At 45.3% G+C, this 16,644-nt stretch overlaps 1 protein-coding gene across 2 annotated transcripts in view; it reads left to right on the top strand.

The window, feature by feature from the left end:
• The window catches only part of IQGAP2 (IQ motif containing GTPase activating protein 2), a 1,674,846-nt gene that overhangs the window by 993,701 nt on the left and 664,501 nt on the right, over positions 1 to 16,644 (top strand). For both annotated transcript variants that reach the window (XM_069627448.1, XM_069627449.1), the window contains 2 exons: positions 5,326 to 5,416; positions 6,304 to 6,471. In XM_069627448.1, the coding sequence (XP_069483549.1) occupies positions 5,326 to 5,416; positions 6,304 to 6,471 (259 nt within the window). The remainder of the gene's footprint in view (positions 1 to 5,325; positions 5,417 to 6,303; positions 6,472 to 16,644) is intronic.

The following is a 16,644-nucleotide window of genomic DNA, read 5'->3' as shown; positions in this document are numbered from 1 at the left end:
AGGACGTCACTGGTCAGCCTCGTGGGTTGGGTTGGGCCTGGCAGGCCAGCTTGAGGTCATCCGAGCGGTGTTGGTATGCTGGGGCAGCCTGTGACAAAGATGAATACCTCTCCTGACTCGTTTGCCCTAGGCCATGCACACTGCAGTTATTCAAGAAACGACATCTAAGTTCATCAATAAATTGCTCAGCAATTTGTCTTATACAATAAACGCAACGCATGAGGAATGCACCTCTTGAGAGGTCCGGTGATTGTCGGTTAGGGTGAGATTTACCTGTGTCCTATTGACCGGTATTCTAGGTCGAGGGGCTGAGTTTTGGGGCCTGAGACGACTGGTACATGCCTGTCTGCCGCGTTAGAAGTTATTATATAAATGGGTCTCTGTGTCTTGTCCCAGTGATGGGGGTCGTTCTTGGGGTGGTCTAGGGGGAGGGTTGTGGACTTTACGAGAGGGTGCTGGTAGATCAGAGGATTCAAAACGTGGGTTTATTACCGTGCTGTAAATAACCCAGGTGGTGGGCTGTGGTCTTGGATGCGGTACCGGGGCCTCTGACTCTCTGAAGCGGCTCCAGCTTGGTTGGGGGAGGTGAGGGAGTGCGGCACAGGCCTTAGCTTCCTTATCTGGCAGGCTTGGCCGGGTGGGAGGGAGAATGGCCTTGCATATACTCACAAAGGTTTTTTCCTCGTGCGTTGCTAACTTTTAAATGCAGAACTTTTATAATGTTCCGCCTTATTTTGATGTTATTTAAACACACATATATATTTCCATTTCGTTACACATTTCTTTAATACAGTCGGTCCGAGTACCTTTTCGTTACCTAACATTATATTTGCTACATGATGTGATTATTTTATGTACATTAAACGTTACACGAGGTCGTTCTAGGTTATGGCCTACAGAAATTGATGCTCGTTGCGTTAGGTGATTAAGGAAACATATATGAGTAAGTAAAGGCTATACATTTGGCCGACATCTTTCTCTGTGGTTGTAGCAGCACTAGTCCAGACCTAGGGTGGTATCATGTAACGTTACATCTTTATGGTTTATTCACAGTTTACATGATCTGTTTAACCCGAGGTAGTTTGTTAATGCCAATACTTGAATTATTTTCTACTTTCTTCAGATAGTGATGCTTCAGCTTTTTTCCCGTCACCCCGGCCTCGCGGACCAGGTCATACCGGGTGCGATATTACATTGTGGATGAGACTAATGTTACAATGTTAGCATCTCGGGTTAGTTCATATCCGACTTTCTCATGGGAACGCGCTCGCAGCGGATCTACCAAGGCTGCTGCGGCGGCAGAGATGCATGAAAGGTCCTCCAAAGGTGGGGGCCTCGCTACAGTGTGCTGAACTCACACCATGTTTGCTAAACAAGATGGCTTCTAGGCCTAACTGAGTTTGGGTATATGCAGGGAACGGATATGTGTGGGCAATGTCGTCGGCGGGTGACCCCTCCTCCACCTGGGCCCGGGTGGCATGAGGGGACGGCCACCGAGTCATGGTCCTCACCTGGGGAGAAGGCTGCAGGTGAGGAGGGCCTCGCGGCCAGTCCTCCCCTACAGTAGTGATGAGGGCGATCCCTCTAAATGTCCTTATCATTCCCCAGAAATGTCTCTTGTCCTTTCCCCATAGGGGCCGGGGTACGGTACCTGCCAACGGGGCGGCGACGACCCGAAATGAGGAAGAAAAGCCAGTAAGTATTATGGCTGTTAATCAGGCTTTCCTTCTGTGTTCCTTCTGCTCACCTTTTTGTTTCTTCCTCTCTCCCCTAGGTGCAGAGATGTGGCGTCCGATGCTGACAGCCGCGATGGAGCCGGGAGATGTCTCGAGGACAGGTGAGTGAAGCGTGGCGCTGCAGCGAGCAACGAGATGCTTTTAAATGGAAGTCTTTCTTCAGGGATGCTGGCAAGAAGATTCCGGATGCAGGTAAGAAGTTTGAAATAGTCCTTGGTTTTCACCTTTCTCTTCTCTTCCTTCCTTGCAGGTCTTCCAGGTTCGAGGCGGGCGTGGCTGGAGTCCAGGAGCAGGAGCAGACACGGTGAGCGTTAAGCTGCAGGAAGCAGAACAACGTGAAGCATGAGCTGCTGTCTGGGCGTGGCTTAAATAGCCTCCAAAGAAGTCCCAGATATGTATCCTTCCCCAACTAGGTATGTATCCTTCCCTGGCCACGCCCGAGTGAAAAAATAGTCCCTATGAAAAAATAGTCCCTTTCAGGTCTCAGGGAGGCCTGAAGCGTGTAGCATGGTCTGCATCAGGTAAGTGCACAAAACACCTCCCTTTATGAGCCTGGCGCCTATGGCACCAGGACTGAGTCTAAAGAGCCCCTATGAGGGCCTGCTGGGCTTTTACCCGAGGGCATGATGCCTGCTTCCGGGGGTGCTGGGCCTGGCCTGGTGCTCCGGGGGTAGGCATCATGACACCATCGCCAGAGCAACAATTTGATCTAGACTGGACTATGGAAACTCCCTACTAATAGGAGCAAGCAATACATGTTTGAAACAATGTCAGGTAATTCAAAACAACGCCGTCAGGACCATCACAAGCAGATCTAGGAGGGAACATATCACTGGAGACAGCAAAGCTCCTCATTGGTTGGCCATGGAAGAGAGAATTATCTTCAAGTCACTCACCATGGTCCATCGCTGCCTTTATGGCAAAGCCCCGGATTATCTCAAGAAACAGTTCAAGTGGCATGAGACATCGAGGTGCCTCAGATCTTCCAACATAGGCCTACTGCAAACTACCACAACAAAAAAGCAACACAGCCTAGGCAAGGCTTTCCCAACCATAAGCATCAAAAAACGGAACAAACTACCCACCTCACTGAAGCTTGAATCCAACTACATTCAATTCAGGAAGAAACTGAAAACACTACTATTCAAATAAATCCTGTAATCAGGTTAACTTGATCACTGCAAATAAGGATCCATTTCACACTTTGTCCCATTTGAAAATCTGTTGTCCTGTCTATTCGTAAGCGCTCCGATGCCTGTGGGCTTTAGCGCTCTACAAACAAATAAATAAATAAATAGTCGGTTCACCCACCCTCCCCCACTGTATTTAATATGTTTCTATGTAGTTTAATGTTTCTCAAGCCTTATCCCCTCCCTGTTGCCCTGTGGGTGCTTTAAAACAGCATTTGCTTCCTGTGTAAGCGCCTAACATGCGAACAAGAAATAAATAAATATATAAATACTGGATGACTGTAAACCTGTCTCAATGTTCATAGGCACCTCAAAAGCCAATGCATCTTTTCCCTGTGGAAGTAAAGAAACATTATTTTTTATGTATATATTTTTTCAGGTGTTTTTAACTGCTAAAACTAAATCACTTTGCTGCACCTGCCAAATTGCCGTACGTGCTGGGGTGAGCAGAGCCTACATTTATTCCTTATGAGAATTCACGACGAACATAGACGCCCTTAGCACTTAAAGAAATCTATTCAATTATCTCTACACCTGACCCTCCAACATCTCGTCTCTTCCCCTGCTTCCTTTATGTTCATAATGTTTTCTATGCTTTGGTCTGTGCTATTTTGTGGTCTTATTTTAGCTCCCAATGCGGGTTGGACATATTCGTAATCCTTCGTTTTTCGTGTATGACCTGCGTCAGTCTCCTACAACGATAAGTGCTGCCCTCTATTGTGACCTAGAAATATTGTGTGATTGGGGAGATGTTTTGGGAATTTGTGTTTTTCAACCTGGCGTTGACATTTCGCGTGTTAATTGTTCTGTAATTCTAATTTAATCATTACTAGCAGAAGTACCTGTTCTGCGGACGGACATGATAACACTTATCCTGTAAGTTGCTGTTCCGATTTGCTTATCGCTTGATGTGCTTTGCACCCTGAAGTAATCTGCACTGAGAATGGGTGCGTGTGGCTGGTGGACATACCCCAGAACAGACGTTGGGGGGGAGGGGGGTTTAGGTGAGAGTTGGTGTGCTGATGCATACTGGGACCCCCTGTGCTCTCTTCCCACCTTTCGCCTCGACCTGGCATGGTGCAGTTTATTGTGGTGCAAATATCTTGGAAACCGTGCATACTAGGGGCTGGATCTTGAGTTTTGTTTCTCGTGTCGGGGCCAGTCCATCAACAACCACGTTGATGTTTTGCTAATTTCAGGCAAGCGTCTCATGTGTGAAGGTGCTGAAATCCGAGGAAAGGGGTGGGGTGTCTAAATGTCATGTGGCCAGTAATGTCTGGAGGGTCCTAACGGGCAACTGTGCTAAATTTGCTGTGATTGGTGAAACGGTGTGGAATTGTATAAGGAACAACGCTTTGCCACAAGGAACAACGCTTTGCCACAAACACATTTTGACTTTTATACATATATGTAGATTTTTATTGTTGGCAATCTTCGATAAAATGGATCCAAAAGAAACCACTAATGCCAGCGAGATAATGGGTGATTATTGGAGAGATGAGGAAGTCTGAAAAAGGGATGATTACTTTGTGTGTGTGCTTATGGGGTAGTCTATAAATGAACAGGTAGGCATCCCCCTAACTCTGCCTGGAGGGTTTCATTGCACACGTGCATGAGCGTGAGGGTGGTACCCATACTTGAATCCGTTCCTGGTCTCTGGGTAGGAAGTGGTTCACAAGAATATCTCTGCTTGAAGCATTCCCGTTCTGGACACGTTCTGAATGCCGTAGGTAATAAGGACATAGTTTAAATGCTGCAATAATCAAACGGTTGTTCCTTACTCTTTGCAATGATGGCCATGATTAATGTTTGGGTGAAAGGAATGTTGTTGTTTTGTGTTTACACTGTGCATGTATACAAGTACAATATTTAAATAAATGAAATCTTACATGCACGCCCACCCCGGCCTGCGTCCATTTATCCCTGTGACGCCAGTATGATGTTAATGTAGTCTAGCAGGGTGTGCAGTCAAAAAAGTGGAAAAAATAAAGTCGAAAGACAAAAATGTCGAAAACAAAATGTCGAGTAAAAAAAAAGTCGAATGTTGTATTTTTTTATTTATATATATTTTTTGGGGTTGGTAAGTAAAAAAAAGGGGTCAAATAAAAAAAAATAGAAAAAAGGTGGTTTGGGGGGACCCCCCCCCATTTCGAATAAAAAACGTAATGAAAAAGAAATTCGACTTTTTTTTTCGACATTTTTTTTCCTAGTTCTTTGACTTTCGACATTATTGTTTTCGATGTAATGACTATAAACCGACTAGCAGCACACAACTGGAATACTAAGAGAAATTTAGGCCAGTGGCCTATGAGCAATAAACACTTTCGTTCTGTGACTCTTGGGATAAGGCATGTATCTGGACTCCTGATCCCCATGGCTACCCCCTTTCTCATTTTCAGCACTCCCAAGATGAATCTGAGGTCTTATGGCTCGATGAGATCCAGGAGGGAATCCATGATGCCAACAGGAACACGGAAGAAGCAGAGAGATGTAAGCCTGTGTTTTTTGGCTCTCTTTTCTTTAATAGATTGTTTTGGTCAATCTCCATTCGTGTAGCAGCTGCAGGATTCTCTCACCCTTCCTCATTGGCATACAGGGGTTCGGGGGTGGGCGGGGGCTACCCTGCAGTGGGAGAGCCACCCACCCGCTTGAGGGGTTGGCTCAAATTGAGGCAGCTGCAGGCAGAAGGCAGTACTCCTCAATTAGTTCAGGATGGCATGCATGTAGGAAATTGGAGCTACATCAAGAACCTGTCAAATGTCTCACCTATGAGAGCAGAGTGTCTTTCAACGATTAAGATGCAGCAGCAAATGTACAGTGGCAGAAGACAGAAGCCTACCCTGTCCATATCCATAAACCCACATGATGTAGCCAGAGACTTGGTTGCTGTGTTCAGCCGTTCCATGGCTCACACCTCCCAATGAGTAGCATCTCTTTGTGAAACTAAATATCCTCAAAATCTGGGTGGAAACTGGAAGTAATGGCCCAAAATAAGGCATAATAAATGAAGGAAAGGCTAAATGAAACAATATTGATCCTCCTGGTCTTAAATGAAGACCATTTTGCAAGTTCTAGGTCCAAAACCTGATAAAACCACCCAAGCAAGCCTCTAAAGGTCCTACCAGCATGCATATGCAACACTTTCTCAGACTGCTTAAGAGCTAATGTTTGGATCAGGAAGTGTCTAATATGAGATGTGCACACTACTCTACGTTGCTTGCTGTCACTGGAGGGTATTCATCTGCTATTTTGTAGGCTATAATGATATCCTCGTTAACATGTTGTCATTCTTCCATCAATATGTGTTCATTTGTGGTGCTTTTGGCCTATATTTAAAACGTCCATGTTAGTGACCGCTGTTTTCCTATGTGCTTTAGGGTGCATTGGTGTTGCACAGATTAATCTTGCGTTGGAAAATGGTGACTCGCAGCAGACCCTGGTAGCTTTGCAGTCTCCCAATCCAGGTTTAAGAGGCGTGATCATGGAGTGTGTGGAGGTGTACCACAAAGACCTGACCGAGGCCAAGCAGCTCAAGGCAGAAGCAGGTAAAGCCACTCGGCCAGACATATGAAGTGAACCTTGAAGCAATTGTAGTATGACGAAATCCGTAGGATGAGAAGGAATATGCCAGCAGTTAAAGTACTATGTAGATGTGTTGTGTTTATCTGTTGCTGTTTGATCTACCATGTGATCTCACTTTGCTTCTAAAGGAGGAAATGTAATTTTAAAGAAAAATGAGATTTGTCCATACTAGATGCCTGCTGTCATTGTATCCTCCTCCTTCCTACGGCCCATACTTAAAAAATAAATAATGATTCTATTGGTATTTCATAAAAAGCAACGATTTTCAAGGACATCCATCATACAGCCATTTACACTTACTGTTAGAATTAGTGTATTGATAATTTCAGTAAATACAGGTCAGAACCACCAGGCACGGGCATGTGTAATAGTCAAAGCTGGCTTTCAGGGCCAGTGAGTTTGAGCTTAGCTAGATCCTTCTTAATTTTGATCACAAGCCATTTGTAGGGAGGGAGGGAGGGAGGGAGAGAGGGGGAGGGAGAGAGGGAGGGAGAGAGTGAGGGAGGGAGAGAGGGAGAGAGTGAGGGAGGGAGAGAAAGGGAGAGAGAGGGAGAGAGAGAATATATGAATATATATGAATAAGGGAAATCGCGTCAATCCTCATTTTCACATGTTACTTGCACGAAGATAACTGTCAACATCACTGCAGTCTTCTACGAAGTGCAAACAGTGCACAGAAATCCAGGCTCATTAGGGTTTAAATGCTTATAGGATGGTTTTTCAACATCACTGCCTATAGTGGGACTCACAGAAGCAAACCTGGAACAACAGGGTTGCATCTAGAGTGTAATGTAACCACTCTCTTGATGGTAGCAATCCAGAGCAGTCAGGATGAAGTAAGGAGGGAGAGCATACTGTTCAGTGATACAGTTAATACTTACAAAGATGATCAATACAATGACCCACACAAATGGGTACATAAATACTCTGTTATTACTTTATTACACAAAGACACACTTTACACTATTAAAGGTAAGTCAAAATAATACTATACTCACATATATATGTCTGAGGCTTGTGGAATGTGCTTAGATCACATGCTATGCATAGGCTGTGGAAGCTGCAGAGTATTACAGTTGTGTTTTCGAAACTTGAAAAGGGACGTCGACAGAGCGTGCTAGTAGAACTATCCCTAGTGTGACGTCCACTGTACTCATGGCCCTTCACGCAGGGATGTCCTCAGATTGTTTTTTTTTCCACCATCATTGTCGGGCATTAAAGGGGAGTTCCTTTCTGGCAAACGCCATTTATTAAGAAAAATTAGGGTTAGTTACTCTTTTCTATCCTATTATAGCTGTTCTTCGACAGACAACTTTGGCTATGGTTCGAGGACAAACTTTGTCGGCTGCACAACTTGCTTCAACGATCTTACACGGCCTCGGAATGCCGCTTTGGGCCTCGGCCCTAACAGTAGGGAGAGTTGGGGGGTGGTTGCATATCTCAGTTACTAAGAGAATGCATATTTCCCTTACTCTCCTCTCCAATCGCCAAGCTGCCCTTCCAATTAGACATGGAAAATACACCTTTTAAATTTTGCCCTACGTGTAACAAAATATTTCCCTGGAAGGACTTGCACCGGGTGTGCAACCTCTGTCTTCCTAGGTATCACAACGAAGACCACTGTAAATCTTACAAGCTTTTTAAGCCCAAACCATAAAGGACCGCAAGATAAAGTGCTAGGCCCACCACACTATGCAGGCTGAGGGCACCATAGAAGTGGAAGGTTCTTCGAGCGATGGCAGCATTAGCATCTTCAGTGACTTACCACGTGCAAGCCCCTGACCCCACCAGACAGGCCGGCAGCACTGTTACGGGGACGACACCCAGCGGCATCAGCACAGACAAGTTGCACCACACAAGGCACAACCCAAGGCCAGAAGTCGACAACATCGACACACACAGCCACACACAGCTTTGAAGGGAAGGTCCACCAGTTCCCTGTCCTCTGGGCATTCGTGATCGCCTCGCGAAAGGCCCCTGAAGTCGAGAGACAAATCCGTTTCAGACGCTGTGTCAAAACATACAGCCAGAATCCAAACGTCAAAAGACGCAGCTCCGGCTCCTACCTCTGCCGAAAGACGACTCTCCTCAAACACGTCGAAATCAGCTAAATCGCAGCGGACTTCAAAACTGTTTCATCTGGTCAAGAAACACATCCCTGAGACACACCTGAAAAGCCGGGCTCCGAAACACTACACTTCGAAACGCCACACTTTGAAGTCACACCCATCACATAAGGAGAAGGAGAGAGTTACCCAGGGCGAGGGAAATATGTCTGCTACTTTGAAGCACAAGGGGCAGCCTACTCCTGAACCACCTCTCACTCCTGCAGCTATCCCTCCTGCAGTCATCCCAACTTCTTCACAGTGGTCTGCTCAAGACATAGACTGTGTCATGAGATGTACATCTTTTGTTAGCGATTATTTTTCCAAAAAAATCCTCAGGCTCTTCACAACTTGCAGAATACACCACTAACTAGTGGGGCAGCACTGCCACTATCCCCCTCAAAAACAGCACAAACAGACACCCCTCAACATGACCCAGAACAGTTTAAACTCAATAACCCCAACCAAAGCCTCCAGGACACTGGACCGTTTTTGGACTCCGAGGGTCACAAGGACTTAGAAGAGGTAGATCATTTTTCTGATGAAGTGGATGACATTTATGTCTTACCATCTCCAGATCATGCTGACCCGCCGGTGGTGGACTCCCCGGTTGATAAGCAGCTACAATTCAATGACATGCTGCTTAAAGCAGCTGATCATTTCCAGAACCAGACACTAGTCGACAAGGACTTTGTCGAAGATATATAGATATATTAGGTGACAAAAAGGCAGCAACCCAGTTTATCCCCATATTGCAATCTGTGCAGAGAAGAATTCAACCCTCTGTAATAACACCAAACCTAATGCAGGCAGTAAACCCCCACATTGAGAAAGTTTCGTCCAGCACCCTCAGACCACCTTTACATCAGGGGCCAATTAAAGCCAGATCTGGTGGTTCTCACCACAAGGAAAAGGTTACACCTCTCGCATCATCAGAGGCACCCCCGGAAAAAGAGAGCAAAAAGATGTACACTTTTGGTAGGAAAGTGGCCACCTCGGCAGCATACCAGGCAAGCATTGCCAATAATACCACTCTGCTGGCCAGCTACAACTGCCACAAGTGGGAGGAAATATTCACATTAATGGCCTCGGCTCCAGAGCCACTAAAATACCAACTCTTCTTGCAGTGACAGAAGGGAAGGCTGTCTCTAACTGAATCTTAAAGAATAATTTAGATGCAGCGGATAATGCTGGTAGAATTAGTGCAGAGGGCACACTTATAAAGCATCATGCATGGTTGCGCCAGTTAGATTTTAAATTAGAGACACAAGCAACACTCCTCAATATGCCTGCAGAGGTGGATCCACACCCACAAAGCAATGACCACCAGCTTAAGGCCCCCTCCCACTCCATTAGGAGGACGTATAACACACTTCCCCCATGCATGGGAGGGAATCACCTCGGACAAGTGGGCGCTTTCTACTGTGGTGGGCGGTTATTGCATAGAGCTACTCCAAAAGCCCTCCTTCCACCCCCCACGACAAAGAACCACTGTGAATGAGGAAGAGCGCATTCTTCTGGAAGAGGTGGCAGTGCTGCTGTTAAAGGACGCCATCGAGATTGCCCCGGTGAATCAGGTAAACAAGGGTATCTATTCAAAGTACTGCCCAAAAAAGATCTAACAATGCACCCAGTATTAGATCTGCGCCCTGCAAACACTTATGTCAAGCCAGAAAAATTCCACATTGCTACGCTACAAGAAGTAAACCCACTACTAAAGTAAGGGGACTACATGGCAACATTGGATACGAAAGATGCCTATTTTCATATTTCAGTGTTCCCAGCACACACAAATTCTTGCGTTTCAAGTTGGCAAACCAGCACTACCAATTCAAGGTGCTACCCTTTGGTATAGCATCAGCTCCAAGGGTATTCACCAAGGTACTGGCAGTGGTGGCAGCACACCTGCACAGGGAGACAATCCCAATGTACCGCTACCTGGACGACTGGCTGATCACGGGGGAACCACCCCTCATTTGGGAGCAAAATACACAAAGAACAATCAAACTTCTTTTACAATTGGGTTCTCAATAAACGAGAAAAAGTCAAGCCTCGTACCAAACAAGACCAAACAGTTCTTAGGAGCTGTTATAAAAACAGAGGAAGGGTTGGTTTTTCCATCAAAGGAAAAAATCCAAAACATACTGCTGCAAATACCTCCGTATCAAGCCGGTCACCAGATAAGCATACGATAAGCAATGCATTTGTCTGCATGATGGCATCTTGCATTTACCTGGTAATACGCATGTTTGTGCATGCGCCCGATGCGGGAGTGTTTGGTAAAACAGTGGTCTCAGGCAAGCAGTTAGCGGGACGATCTAGTGGTTGTTTCGCCAACACTAGTACAGGCTCTACGCTGTTGGACAAAGGAGAATCTGTTTAAGGGAAACCCCTTCCACAACCCAACAGTGCAATCGGTAGTTACAAAAGACGCATCGCTCTCAGGGGGGGGCACCTTCATCTCACAGCACAAAACCACAAAAGCCTGCTGGAACGTCTGGCAGTATTTAATGCACTCCTAGTCTTCGAGCCACACCTGACAAATCATTCGATACAAATCCTGACAGACAGCACCACTGAAATGTTCTATATCAACAAGCACGGGGGCACATATTCTCCAAATGTGTCCAGGCTAGCACAGAAAATATGCAAATGGGAACTCAAACTGGGGATGGTCCTAACTTCACAACATGTACCAGGGGAACTGAACACCCTAGCGGACTCGCTAAGCAGAGATCCGCTTCCAGATGATCACGAGTGGCAACTCGACAAAGATGTTGTAGATCACATTTTCTATCAGTGGGGCTACCCCACGCTAGACTTGTTAGCTACAAAAGAAAACAAGCAATGCCCAGACTTCGTGTCCAGGTTTCCCCAACCAGACTCTAAGGGGAACGCCCTATGGATGAGTTGGTCATGGAAATTTGCCTACACTTTTCCCCCAACTTCAATAATGAACAGTTTGGTGAACAAGATTCACAGGGAACAGGTGAGGCTTATCCTAGTTGCTTCCACATGGGCGAGACAACAATGGTATCCACATGCAAACTGGCAATGTGCGATCCTATAAAGCTCCCATGCCAGCACAACTTGCTTTCCCAGCACGCGGGAACAACATTACACCCTCAATCTCACTCACTGAACTTGGCAGCATGGCTCCTGAGGTCATAGAGTTTGGACATCTTAATTTACCTCAAAGGTGTATGGATATCCTCAAGGAGGCATGTAAACCAAACACCAGACAGTGTTACTTTGACAAGTGGAGAAGATTTGAAATTTGGTGCCAGTCAAAACAAATAAACCTGATAGAATGTACTCCAAGTCACATACTTCACTACATGCTACACTTGTTAGCCCCAGGGTTAGTATTTAACACAATCAAGGTTCATCTGGCAACTTCTCAGAGTGAAGTATCATGGTGGAAGGTACCTGTCATTAAGGCAATAATGGAGGGAGTAAAAAGACTCCACCCTGCTATATTAAACCAGCCACCAGGCTGGGACATCAAAGTAGTACTTGCAAAGTTCATGGGAGCCCCCTTTGAGCCTATGCATAAGTCAAGCCTTAAACATTGCTCGTATAAAATGGCTTTCTTGGTGGCAATCGCCTCCATAAGGAGAGTCAGCGAACTTCAAGCATTGTCAGTGCAAGACCCTTTCTTTGCTATCCACATTGACAAATGGGTTTTAAGAACACACCCTAGGTTTTCCCCTAAGTTCTTTTCAAAATTCCACTGAAACCAATCCATCGAGCTACCGGCCTTCTTTCAGAACCCAACTCGTTCAGCGGAGGAAAAACTCCATACATAGATGTAAGGAGGGCAGTCCTTTACTATTTAAACATGACCAGACTGCTCAGGAAAACAGACCAACTGTTTGTCTCCGTAGCACCAGGCCGAGAAGGAGACCACATTTCGAAGAATACCATCTCCAGATGCATAGTCAGATGCATACAGCTCTGCTACTCTCTATCAAACAAAACACTGCCTTTGACACCGAAAGCTCACGCCATAAGGGGTACAGGAGCTACTCTGGCATTTATAGCAAACATCCCGCTGGACACCATTTGCAAAGCAGCTACATGAAGCTCTGTACACATTCACTCACCACTACTGCATTGACACACATTCTAAAGCAGATACTCAGGTAGGACAAGCGGTTGGACTTTCTCACAACCCTTAACCTTCACTTAACACAGCTCGCTAATCTATGCATAGAATGTAATCTAAGCAGATTCCACAAGCTGTAGAATGGATGCATTACTCACTGTAATCGCCGTTCTCCCCTCGGAGTAGAAGGTGCATAGATGTTTATATGGGCTTTATCTAATACATATCTGCTTTAATGCACACGTACTCACGTAACACTTCATGCAACCTCATGTCAGAAACAAAACAATCTGAAGGACCATGGGTACAGTGGACGTTGCACAACTCTAATACTGTGCAACCTCCACTAGATGTCGGCCTGTGCATATCATGTGAATCTAAGCAGATACAAGCATCTGAAATACGGTTACGTTGAGTAATGTATCCTATATAAATACTTTGTTAAATGGACGTTAGGGTTACAAGTAAAATCGAAAGCCCCCAGAAATTCAGCAGTTATGGTAAGCTAAGAAACCATAACTCGCGCCACCACCATACACTGCTAAGACGAACACCCAGGACATCAAAGATGACATAACAAATGTCATTGATGCCATCACTGATGACACCACATAGGTGGGCCAGTTGTTTTTCTTCAATGAAAGTAAGAATTTTATAATTGAAAAGATGCTTTATATCTAGACAATAGCCTTGTCCTTTATTAAGGTACTTTCTTTAGGATATGGCCTCAGCTCATGGTACACATACATGGGTAAATAAGCACGCCTCAAAAACACAATTCATTAGTGTGCATGACAATAAACTCTAATCTTATTGTCATTTTCTAGTAATGTTCTTTCTTTCATCCTTACTGTATGCATCTCAGATTCCTATGCATTGTGTAATGGAATGGAATGTAAAGGCACTTTTAAAGTGCGACATTCGCCCAAAGGCATCTTGGCACTCCTCGCAGGATGGTGATGCAGTAAGAATTTTAGAAGAGAAGGGTCTTAAAGGACTTATGAATGGCGCAATGGCTAACAGTGACTCTGAGGCACAGCAGAAAGTTCCAAAGACCAGAGGCCACTACTGAAAAGGAGCGGCGCCAATCCGACTGAATTGAACCTCAGGGATGGAAATTAGACGAGCATCGGCAGAGCACAACGCCCAGCCAGGAACATACAGCCTGAATATAGCCTGAAGTTATTAGGCACCTTGACGGTAGAAGGCCTGATGAACAAGACGGAGGGCTTTAAAGCAGATGCACTTGGCTACCGGGAGCCAGTAAAGACTCCTAAGGATGGGGGAGATGTAGGCCCAGCGGGGGTGGGTGGTGGAGGTAGCCAGGTATGCAGCTGAATTCTGAAGAACCTGGATACGCTGTATAATATAGGCAGGCTGGGCGAGAAATACTGAATTGCAATAGACAATCGCGGAGGTGACAAGAGCGGAGACTACAGGTGCATGGAGGTGAGCAGGGATAAAAGGAAGAACACGACAGAGAAGTTTATGTTGAAAGTAGCACCACTGACAAACTGAGCTGACCTGTGGCTCCATGGAAAGGGAGGAAGAGAATTTCATACCCAGATCTTTGACAATGGAGACGAGTGCAGGCAAAGGGCCAAGAGAAGACTGCCAGAAATCAGGAGTCCTAAAAGAGGATGCTGACGGGGAGCCCACCACCAGCACTTCAGTCTTTTCACCATTCAACTTGAGCCAGTTGTTGCACATCCATTCCCCCACAGCCTCCAGACAGACAAGGAACCTGGCTTCTGACTCAGGGATGCAAAGATCAAGACGGACCAGGATCTGACTCATCTGCATATGAATAACAGAGGAAGCCATGGGAGAAGAGGTTTTGTCAGAGGTTGAATCGTAGTTGTTAAATAGGACCGGGGAGATGGGGGACGCTTGGGGGAAACCACAAGTGAGGATCGCTGCCTAGGAAAAAAAAGGACGAGAAAGAGTTTGGCGACTGTCTGATAGAAAAGAAGAGATCCAGCGCAGGACAGCACCCAAGAGGCCGGCCCCCATCAGGTGATCTAGCAGGATCCCATGATCGATGGTATCAAAGGCAGCAGAAAGGTTAAGCAGCAGCAAGGCGCTGATGCCGCCCCTGTCATGGGCCTGGGCCAGGTCATCCATAACGGAGACCAGGACACACACTGTCTCCCGTCTCGGACGAAAGCCCGACTGAGAAGTGTGAAAGAAGGAAGATTCCTCAAGGAAGGTAGTGAGTACCAGATCGACCAAGCATCCCAGGAGCTTCATAGAGAAAGGGAGAAAAGAGATAGACCGTAAATTAGCAGGAACCAGTGCGTCCAAGGAAGGTTATTTTAAGAAAGGGACAACCGTGGCATGTTTGAGAGAGGACAGGATTACACCGGTATGGAAGGAGGTGTTCAGAGCTTCAGTCAGCAAGTGGATGAACTGGGGCAATATATCTTTTGATCATACCAAGAGGGATAGGATCCCGGGAGGAAGCAGACTTAAGTTTAAGTAATGCCACAGAGACATCTAGAGAAGAGAATGTAGGCAACGTAGACGAAGAGGTGGTGGATGAGAGCACATAAGGGGGCTGAGAGGACAAGGAAGACTGAAGAAGAGAAGGATTAATATTGAACCTAATTGTGTTGATTTTGTCCACTAAAAAAAGGGACAAAGAGTCGCAAAGGTCCTGTGTAGAAGGAACTGAATCAGATTTAGCTAAAGAAAGTCCCCACAAAATGTTAAACCACTCTTTAGAGTGGTTGATGGAGGTCTAAATGAGTGAGGCATAGTAAACCTGTTTAGCGCTAATAATGGCCCTATGTTACTGGGCAGTGACCTGTGAAAAGGCAAATTTATTTGTGTATGTTCTGTACCAACACAAGTGTGTAGTAAGTCCTGTATTGTTAGCTATTAATTCCAAGTTTTACATTAGACAAAATACTGAGACTACAGAAGCCGACGCGAGCGATTACATTACTTTCTTGATTACACCTCAATGGGATTTGGCCCAATATACTGTTGATTGATTGAGGAGTCATTAACCCCCGGTGTGGCATGATTACACCAGCCCTCGTTTGAAAAAGGCCAGTGAGGGCCGAAACACGTGTTATCATAAGGGCTAATTTATGATCACAATGTGATGACTAGAAGTAAATAAGGATAAATAACTAACTAATTTAATAAATATTTGTTCTAAATCTTACAAGGCGCTTTGTCCTGGATCTTTTTGGATGCTTTTGCATTTTTTATCTTCAAAATACTGATACCCTTGCATTCAATATTTCACTGAACAATATTACCAGATTAAAAATACTGTATTTCTGTGGTACATGCTGCACCCATTGCCTATGTGTATGTATTATATTCCTTTATTAACAAGAACACTCCAATATAACATTGTTTAAATGAGTACATTTTTTAATACATTAAGTACTTCATGAGAGCACTCCCGATCATCCCTGATATGTTGCTACCAACAATGTAAACACCACCCCTTGTATAGACTTCATCAGAATTAATTTTGTGATGTCATCTTTGATGTCCTGGGTGTTAGTCTTAGCAGTGCACGGTGGTGGCGCGAGCTGTGGTTGCTTAGCTTACCATAACTGGCGAATTTCTGTTTTTTTTTTTAATTTTACTTGTAACCATAACGTCCCTTTACAATGGTTTTTCACTGAATTTCATAGAATTTTACCAGTTTACCCCTATTTGCTACAATTTCCTTATATCATACTCCCCAATACAGCAGTATTTTTGGCCAATTTAGGACGTTTCACGGGAAAACTGAGCTATTCCCCACCTTCTAGCAAGATTCTTAACACTTCTATCAACCTTCTACAACTTCTTTTGTTCTTTTGGTACCACGTCCATGTACCGCCACACCCGCTCATACCACCCAAGTGCTCCAAGAAAGGCAGTTCCTTTCTCAGGGCGAAGTAGGTTATCTTCCTCTA

Source organism: Ambystoma mexicanum, chromosome 6p (assembly GCF_040938575.1).
Source record: "Ambystoma mexicanum isolate Mex_15411 chromosome 6p, UKY_AmexF1_1, whole genome shotgun sequence".
Lineage (NCBI taxonomy): Eukaryota > Metazoa > Chordata > Amphibia > Caudata > Ambystomatidae > Ambystoma > Ambystoma mexicanum.
The sequence above is the reverse complement of the archived record's forward strand: the minus strand, read 5'-3'. Positions and strand labels throughout refer to the sequence as shown.